The sequence below is a fragment of the Anser cygnoides genome, chromosome Z, assembly GCF_040182565.1.
Source record: "Anser cygnoides isolate HZ-2024a breed goose chromosome Z, Taihu_goose_T2T_genome, whole genome shotgun sequence".
Classification (NCBI taxonomy): Eukaryota; Metazoa; Chordata; class Aves; order Anseriformes; family Anatidae; genus Anser; species Anser cygnoides.
In genome coordinates this window covers 73,738,084-73,748,313 of record NC_089912.1, presented here as the reverse complement: position 1 = coordinate 73,748,313, position 10,230 = coordinate 73,738,084, and the positions used below count along the sequence as shown (strand labels likewise).

The 10,230-nt window shown below is 37.8% G+C and overlaps 1 protein-coding gene across 1 annotated transcript in view; it reads right to left on the bottom strand.

Moving 5' to 3' along the window:
* Window positions 1–248: 248 nt before the first annotated feature.
* The window catches only part of RAB3C (RAB3C, member RAS oncogene family), a 143,608-nt gene continuing 133,626 nt past the window's right edge, over window positions 249–10,230 (bottom strand). The window contains exon 5 of the mRNA XM_048053508.2: window positions 249–8,591. Within this exon, the coding sequence (XP_047909465.2) occupies window positions 8,404–8,591 (188 nt within the window). The 3' untranslated portion in view covers window positions 249–8,403. The remainder of the gene's footprint in view (window positions 8,592–10,230) is intronic.

Sequence of the window (10,230 nt, the reverse complement as noted above, 5' to 3'; positions counted from 1 at the left end):
TTTGGTAGGAAAACGTCTAATCTTTCTCCCACAGAATCTTAGGGCAAATCTTCAGTAAACTTTGTTTACTGAGAATTAAGACACACCAGTGCTGTTGAGGGGATATTCAGCAGTTGTGGCATTATTGTCAAAACTTAGTTTTTGTCTGTTTGTTTGTTTTGTTTTGTTTTCACAGTTATAGTAGGTGAAAAGAAATAAAGAGAGAGAGGATAGGGGTAAGACCATGTCACCACAACTGAGATATTCATGAATATAGTCTCTTGTATATTTATTGTAATCATAAAAGGAAAGAAACCTTCCAACAAAAAACTAAATAAACAAAATCCACTTGGTATACAGAAGTCACATACAAACAAAATATCCAATGGAATACACACAGTCTCTACGTTCACATAGATTTTAAACTCTGCACATGGATAAAACTTGTACTTCACGTTCAGACAAGAGCTCCCATGGATGGATGCAGAAGATTCACAACATTTGTCACCCAGCAGCATTTTAAACTAACATATTTTTTAGAACCACAGTCACTATATTGCAGGACTAGCAGGAGGAGGAGGCACAGATTGAGTCTCACCCCCTCACAAATGTATCCTAAGCAAGTACTTCAACTTTTCTTCAAGAACAATTCAGCAAGTAAGTTAGCTTGAAGGAGCCAGAACAGCTACATATTTTCAAGGTAAGCATTTGTCTTTGTGTATATATTTATATGAGGAATAATAAAAATACTAGGTAAAAATTTCTGCCAGCCCTTGAACAGTCAGGTCACTTAGCAATAAAAAATTTAGGTAAATCCTCAGTCCTGTAGCAGCCTGTATATTCACTTAAGTGGTACTTCCTATTATGACTGTTACTTATCTCCTGCTCAGCTACAAAGATGTCCAGGATTTCCTTCTTTTACTAAGCAACCCCAGATTTCTCTCAAAATATGTTTTCATTTTACCCTGGTCTGTGTAATTTTGCAGGTGATCTCTTGGCAGATGGTATACAAAGAGGAAGAATTTTAGGGGTTCTTCGGTTCTTTGCAGGTACTGTCCTGTGCTACTTAATGTAATCTGTTTACTTTGCTTGCTTAGAGAAACTATGTGAAGACATAGGAAAGGAAAACCATGCTACTGGTTTCCAGTAGGCCTTAGAGTTTGATTCTTTTCTTGATCAGGCTAATTTTAAAAAATATAAAAATCAACCTTGTACATTGTCACAGAAATGCATCAGGTCAAACTAAAAATCTACTTATGTACCTTTCAATGTGGTAGTAATAAAAATTTTTTTAGGAAAATTGTTCAGCAAAGCCAGTTACTATCCTTGGCCCAGACTGAATGGCACAGCTTTACTTAGCAAATTTCCAGGGCTTATTACACGCTCTCTTTGAAACCAGTAATGTAGCAAGAATTAACAGAATAAACTTCTCCTCTGCACATTCCATAGTCACTGCTGGGAACCACTCACAAATAGGTGATTTGGGGTTTAAAGTCTCAAATGTATTTTCTGAATAGTGATGGCCTTGCTTGTGTGCTTACAGAATTATTAGAAATATGCAAGGATAAGAGGAAAGGAATTAGAAACGATTGGATGTCTCCTTCTCAATTCATGGCTAGATTTTGAGTTGCACTTGTAGCCATGTAGACTGAGGGCCATGTAGCTGTTGAGTGAAGTGTCTGGGTGAATATATTTAAGGATATAATTCCATCTTTAAGATCTAGAAAAGTTAAGAAACTTAATTGTTATAAGTGACTAAGGTCATTGTGCACTGTGCTAGACCTCTCTGCCTGTGACCTTCAAGCTGTTCCCAAATATGTTAACTCAGGGCACCAACTGAAGTTTGCCAAGTCATCTGCAAGAGTATTGGATACTCCTATTTAATATTTCAGGTAAGTATTATGAATTAACTGTATCAGATTAAAGAGAATACACCAACATAGTACTATGTAATACAGGTAAACAGATAATGTAACTGATAATGCTTTGTAACGCTGAGCTCTAGGAGGTTCTTTTAATGCTTCTAGAGAACATGCTTTAAAAATATATGCAGATAGTTTAGAAATGGTTACAAGCATCTTCTGACTGAAAGCCTTGTCCCACTAGTGTCGATGTAATGTGATCATTTTCAAAAAGGCTGCTCACGATTCTAAAAGTAAAATTGACATGCACTTGCAGTGAACAGACAGACATCTTTTACCATCATCTCGTATATGAAAAATAGTTTAAATGACTTAAGAATAGAGTAATTTTACACTACACTGGTAAAGCATTTGCTATATAAATGTTACTACAAGACACATAGCGCTACTGGAAATCTTAAGCCACACAGGCATCATCAACAGCTTATCACACATACATGACACTTCTCCCTTTCACACAAGTTTATATACACTGAGTAAGTCATTAAATATTGCACTTATTGGCCCATGATTCCTCAGTTTTGAGGTATTCAAAAAATAGAAAACATATCTATTTTTATAACATATTTTCATGCAACATTTAAGACATTTCAGTTTCACAAATACTAGTATATAGGTTAAACATCCTGACAGTCCAACTGAGCCACAACACATCTGACATTACTGACAAAATATTAAACAGCAGTTACACCACAAACAGTTCATTTAAGACTAATTGCAGGTACATGTCAGAATTACTCAAGGAAATCTATCGCCAGAAGTGGTAAGCAATCCCTAGCTTTCATTTCTGCATGGTATGCATGATCCTGAAGTTACTGGACTTCCACTTTCCCCCAGCCAAATCAAATTCCAGGTAATTCACTCTATAAATGATAAGCCACCTACACCTGCTGCAACCACGGTAAATAATCCTATGGTCTGCAGACATAACCCATCTGATTCTGGTGTTAATGAGAAGTTCCAGATAAATTCTACTGTGGCATTTAGGGAATTCTGCACTGCACTTGAATAAGTAGCAGTAGGAACTGAGTAAGCTTCAAAGACATACCACTTCAATATGCATATTACTCGTGTGTAGTTACAGTTTGTGATTCAATGAACATCCCCATATAAACAAAGTAAAATAAAGGAAGGGGAATAAAAAAAAAAAAAAAAAAGAATGAAAGGAAAAAAGCTTACATTGCAAAGATAAACTGCATTTACCCCTTCTTAATAAAGAAAACTGGTGAAAATCATTCAAATAATTGAACTGAGTTGCCTCTTTAAATGACACTCAACAAATGGTGAGTCTTGGGGAATCTGGAGTCAGTCTGTACTGAAGAGACTATGTGTATGGATTAAATGGTGTAAATCAACAAAACTTTATTCCGTGTTGGCATAAGTGAAGACACGTTGCTTCACACCCCCTGAGGGTTCATCTGTGAGGATTTACATACTCATGGTCTTAAACTGCTAAATCTGTCATTCTAAAGAGGAACTAGGTTCAAAAGCTGTGTGTCTAAGAAACAGGCCAAGGAGGAAACTGTCCTAACAGTCAATCAGCAGAACAGTAATTTAGTTGATGCCCTTAAATATGCAGGTAAGAAAGCTTGCCCTTCCTGAGCTTATATACAAAAGTATAGTTTAGGGGAGGGATTGTTTTGTGGGGGGTTCTTCTGGAATGCAAATGCAGCATCTCTCATCTGCTGTTGCAGAAACAAAGGCATCATCATCAGGTGCAGAATTTGTACCACCATTTTTTTTTCCTCTAGAACTGACAATTAAACTGAAAGCATTCTCAAAGTTAGGATCAAACTCCAGCAGATTTTGTGTACCGTGAAATAGCACTTCTTTCCTAAAATGAAGAAGTTGCAGGTGGTACAGCTGAATATACAGACCTGAGCAAACTGGGAAGAAAACTTAATCTTTCAGACTGATGCTCTGGAAAGGCCACAGAGATGTAGTTGCTCAGGTAGTTTCTCTAGGCATCACATTAAGTATAAGCACAGAGGAACAAACAGTTCCAGGTAACAGTCACATACACAGCTGTTCTGACAGAAAGAGTATTTTTGGACAGAAAATCAGGCTACTTCATAAGTATTCCAAACACCAAACAAACATGTCAAAATAAAGAAAAAACAGCAGCAAGAACAAAAAATATAGAGTAGTAAGTTAGTTGCGCTGTAAGGACCAAAATGCTTGTGAACATGAACTCTTATCAGAATCAAAAGCATGCATCTGAAGGTTGAACCCAACAAGGCTTGCTAGCTGTCTGGCTGGTCGGTGCCACGAGGCACTGCAGGAGCTGGTCACATCCTGTGCTCCCGTGTGCTATCCCAAGGAATTTTCTGAGAACAAGTTTGATCATGCAGCAAGCAAGACACTATCAGAGCACGTTAAGGCTGGTGTATTATCCATGCACAGGATTACCCCACTGCTAAAAGCGTTAGTCTAGATTGTAATTTGGAAAATGGATTGTGCAGTGATAGTTCAGCTGGCACTATGGAGCTCAAGACCCTCTGTCAAGAGGCATCTAGACTCTCAAAAATGCAATACGCCCTGTGTGTCAACTGCTGTATCTCATCAATTGACCTACATTTTGGCTGAAAAGGTCATCTGTGGATGGACCAGTAAAGCTCCATGACAATCAGTCCTATTTCTGTGCCGAGAGTGACAACAAATTAGTGCAAATTGTATAAGTATTTTTTCACCAAAAATTGTGATGAGGCTGAAAATAGTTTTGCATATCTTGTCCCAGGTTTTCAATTTAATGATCCAGAGCTCTTGTTACAAATAAAGTAAATTTTTTTTTTTTTTTTAGCCTGATTCTTTTTCTTGACAGAACTGTACCACAACAGTGTTTAGATTAGGGATCTAACCAAACCCTGCTTCTGTCTCCTCCCATGACTAGTGCACAATCAGCGACTACTGGAATCTATGAAGAATGATCCACTTGTTGTTTAAATTTTGATCCTTGGTTAGGTTGTGATGGGATTTCCAAAGGGCTCAGTATTAATGTACCTCTGCTCACATTTAAGAAATTTGCAGTTCTATCACAGAAGTCGATTGGAGCTGAATTATAATGACACAGGATTCAGTTGCACATCCTACACTACGAAACAGGCCAAGCCATAATTGTCAGCAGAATGAAAATCCCACTTCTGCTTGTTCCCCTAGAACTGAAACTAAAATTTTAGAATGCCTGGGGAATGGATAGTAAGTTACTTCCAAAAGCCTTTCTGTCTGTGTTCCTCTGCAATAGCCAGGTCCCAGCTGAGGAAGGTGAAGTACTGAGATTATCATGCTTCTCAATAGCCAATTCATTCTACTGGATGGAAAATCAAAACCTATTTTTCCAACCATAGGTAACCCTGATTGTTCACTACAGTTATACTCAAACATCTAGGCATTTCCAATTTCAGAGGAAGGGCTGGTACGCTAAAGCAGGTTGGATGGGACATCAGCAGGTCATCCAGCACAACCTCCTCCTCAAACCAGTGCCAACAGAGAGGTCATAGCAGGTTGCTCAGAATTTTATCCAGTTTGGTCTTGAAAACCTCCAAGGATCTGATGTGAACACATTAAAAAATAATTTTAATTAATCTGACTAATTCTGAATTCTATTATAAAGTCTGAGTGTCAGTGCAAAGATCCTAGGAGTTCTTATCTAGTGGCTGGGTCTCACATTTCTATGACAAAATCTGAGTGTTAATACAAAGATCCTAGGAGTTCTTGTCTAGTGACTGCACTCCTACTTCAGGTGAGCCTTTTCCTCACAACACATGGCTGGCAGTCTGATGAGCAGCTCTGGCAGCTTCCTTCCCCATCCTTCCCATCCCATGCAGAAGATCAGACATGTTGAAAGCCTGGCATTTTATTTGTCTCAGAAAAGGGAAGGAGAAAATCTTACTCTCTGATTTTGTTGTTACTCTTCTGACCAGTTCCTTGATGCAAAATGAAAAGCAATTAATTCATCCCATACAAGTAAAGAATAATTTATCTATCGCTCAACTTCTTTAAAAAGATATATGCTGATAATGTACTACCACCACTGACTAAAAACTACATTGTCACAAAGAGGCAGTGAGAGTCTGGAATTCATTGCAATGGAGTACAATCAAGGTGTGGCTGTAGCAAGGTGTCTTGTGAGCTTTTTACCTTGTTACAGTGTGCACAGGACATAGCCGTTTTGAAGCCAGCACCCCAGAGCAAAGCTGAATATTTGCACTTGTAGCAGTGTTGCATTATCCAGGACATGCCCAAGCTTTTATAAGATGTAGTGATGTCCTCCTTTCTCCTTACCTTGCTTTGCCTACACCTTTTCTAAAGGGCTGAGGGCTGCAGATAAGTGTTATCTCAAGGCTTCCCTGCTCGCTTTTCTGCAGCAAGCACAAAGCATAGGGCAGAGAACTAGCTGCACTCTCACACAAATCTCCCTTGGTTTCTTACCACTTCTCTTTTCAAAGCAGCTGGTACCTAGTGGGTGAAGAGGTATCATTGAAAGTCTCTCAACACAGTTACCAGTGTGCTGTCTTAGACAGGAGAGAGAAAAGCATTATCCCCATAGAGAGGCAGGGTTATGGTTGGGGTAGCATCTGCCTCTTCTAGCTGACTGCTCACTGATCCAAAGAGGAAAGCAGTTTTTACTTTTTCTTTTTAAAATCAGCATGTGAAGGCTCAGCCTCTTTGTCTACTAGAAAAATAGGTGTTTAAGGAAGCTAGTTAACAGGACAGACATGGTTTAAACCCTATACTGAAGAAAGAACATCCTTTAATTTGAATTAGGCAGCCAGTGTAGCCCCCTGGTGGCATATCCATTTTGCATGTGCCTATATGCCTTGTTTGAAAGTCAGTTTCACTATGTTAAAGTTTATGTAGTGTATTTAACCAGTAAAAATAAATAAATAAATAAATAAAAGTGGCCATTTTCCTATCCTTCAGGAGCTTCTATAAATTACCTTTGAAAAATGAATGTGTATAGAAGGATTTCTTTGCAGTTTCAAGCAGTTTTCAGTACCATTTGTTGCTTTCCATTTTTTGTCTTCCTATGTTTTCCTGTTGCAGACAGCCTGAGAAATGTCAGCCCTGTCCTAAAGCCTGTCTAATAGGAACAATAAAACAGTTAATGCTTTCTCAATTATCCAATTTAGTTTAAAAATGTCACTGTGACCCAAATAAAGCAGCTGTACAAAGCACTATAGGGTATAGATGTAAGAAACTCCAACCAATTACTAGAGTACTTTTTTAAATTGTCAAATATGACTATTTTTAACACTTTATAAAAATAGAATTTGTGTGCTTTGTCCTGCCTTTTGTTGATTGTGTATTTCACAGCCTTTTCCTGATTTTATAGATATATTCAGACTAACTTCAGAAATAATATCTATTACTCCTAGAACTTTTGAAAATTTTGGAAATTTCTGATTGCCTTGTCAAAAAAAGATACCCTCATCAAAGTAAAAATGAGTTCAAACTCCAGCTCACTGACATCAGCAGCACTTCTACAATAGGTCTGAGCAAAATAAAGGTATTTGCAGCTGGTATGGTGGTGGCTGCCTGAGTGACTGAATGGGAGATGAAATTCCTGAAAGCTTAAGTGTGTCGGTTTGACAGCAGTATGACAAGACAGTTTTTGACTATGAACAACTAAGCAAAATGGATTTGGCTGTTTCAGGGGTAATATCAGTACTGGGTGTTTAATATCTTAATTCAGGTGGAAATGAAAAGAGCTGGTCAACCCTCCTCCACTGGGACAGATACTACCAGGGTCTCTGTATGGTGGAAGGAGAAGTAAAGTTCCAGAAAGGTGTTAGATAGATATGCAGGTCCCACAGGAATGTAAACGTATTAACTAGCCAGACAGGATCAAGTACCTGATATCTCTGAAGACCTGCACTGAACACCCACATCCAATTGGAATCTCAAAGGGATGTCTGGTGGCTTAGGGTCCAGGAAGGTTGGAGCTTTGTTCCTTCTAACTTCTGCAATTTACAAGCAGCCATGATGTGTAACTTACTGAGCCCAGACTTGTCAAGGCAGTATGCTCCAGTAAGTGTACCTTATACAGATGATCCAGACAGAATGAGTGACTGGCTCTTTAAAGCGATATTTCTAAATTGATTTTCAGTCAGGAGGAAATATAAATGGCATCGGGAAGCTTATTCTAAAATATCTTACCTACTACCCTAAGGATTCAACTCTAAAATTTGAAACTGATGAAGCAAGTCAATTCTAGGTAAATATGGTCTGAGGGCATGGCACCAGCTGAAGTAAGTGTAATGTAAAACAGTAAAAAGAAAAGAGAAAATAATAGCCATCTTGCATGCAAAAGCCAGATGCTAAAAACTGATCATCCTTTCAAACTAATAACATTTCTATACACATACTCAACCAGTTGCTGATGTAGAATAAGACTTTTCTCCCAAATAAATTAATAAGATAGTATAAATAAAGGCATATAGACCATTCATAAATACTCTATTGGCAACAGAATGCACTGGAGCTGCCTTTGTTGATAGCTGCATTAACAGCCACAGTTGGGTTGCTGTGGCGGAGGGGTGTCCTTTAGTCGTGTGTTCTGCTTGCCAGCAGCAATGGTGGGATCTGTCTCCAGGCTTTCTGACATTTTGTCACAGATGATATCCACGAGTCGCTCAAACGTCTGCTTGACATTAATGTTGTCCTTGGCACTTGCTTCAAAAAATTCAAAACCTAAGAAAATAAACAACATTTGTAAGTTTGATGTATATTGCGTTATCTCCAATAAGCACACAAACTTCTCTCGGGCAAAGAAGAGTGATGAGACACACGGAAAGTAAACATATGAGAGCACACACATAAAACAGTGATTTTACAAGAGCAGTTAAAATTGTACCACAATCAGAGTAACTACATTAGTGTTATTTGCTTTATACAAAGTCAGATAAAATCAAGACTGGCCCAAATACATTCCTTTAAACATATTCTACTTTAAAACAATTTAATCTAAAAACTGACACCAATCTGAGAATAGTATTAATTTAGAAATGTTCTCTATATGTAGCCTTTGTGAAGGAATAATCTACTATTCCATCTCTAGCTATTAAGTTCCTCTGAGCATTATTCACCTGGAAAAAGCCATTTCCATTGTGTCATTAACCTGGTGCAAAAACAGATGACTCTATTGGGAAACAAAAAGGTAAAAAGGCAGATAAGGCAAGCAAAGCTTTGTTTGGTACCTACTTGAAATAAAGGTAAATCTGTGGAGCAAAACATGAGCCCCCAGCCACCAAACTAAACTAATAAACTAATTTTTTGTTGTTGTTCTTTTTTGTCCTTAATTCATTTATACAGAAAGACTTTTATCTATCCATTCCCAATGATTACCCCAAAGGTAACAGTCAGAGCTAACATGAACATAGAAGCCTGTAAGGATCAGAGCTAGCTTTCCTAAGCTCTGTCCTCTGCCCTGATTTGTCCCAAGTGTTATCTCCCACATCTGCTTTCTTCCAGGTTTGCAACTTGCTGGTTAGCCTACAATCCTTCTACCAGAGGTTTCTGCCAGTGCTGGGTCTTCTCTATTGTGTATTTCTTTGCAATTTCGATTCCATTTTTAGTTGTTTGTTTGTTTGCTTGCTTGTTTGTTTATTTACTAAGCCTCCCCCCCACACCCCACCCCAACCACCACACACGCATACCATGCTCCATCTCGTCTCATAGTTACCACATTGACCACATGAGGACTCCTTGTTAATATAGAAGTTTCTCCTATATCTGTCTTTCCACTGCCTCAGATTTCAATATCAAGAGAGTTTACAAAATATCTAATCAGCGAAAATTTTTACTGTAAGAAAAGCTTTACATTTTCTGAACTATTTTGATTCATTCTGATTAATGCTGAAAAGCAATGTGCAGCTACCACCACGTTTAGTAAGAAAATGTCATTAACTTCAAACTCTTGGCAGAAAGGCAGAAAACAGCTTTTCCTTTTTTCTTTCTTTCTTTCTCTCTCTCTTTTTTTTTTTTTTTTTAATGTCATGTGTGGGCTAATCTTCTATTTCCAAAGCTACTTGAAATTTAAATTCAGCTACTCAGATAATATTAGTTCCATATATTCGATAAACAGGATATAATGCACATATGCACAGTCCTATAACCAGGTAAGTGGTTGAGTACTAGCTTAGATCTACAGAAGACAATTATATTTAACTTGGCAAGATAACTCAGCATGAGCCAATAACAAATGCAAATTCTGTGTTCTGAATATTCTTCATATTTTTAGTTTATATAAGGTGCCTTTTTCTGAAATGTCACAAAGTGCTAAATTATTTAGATGCATAGGAGATAAACACAGGCCAAAGTTAGTACTTGT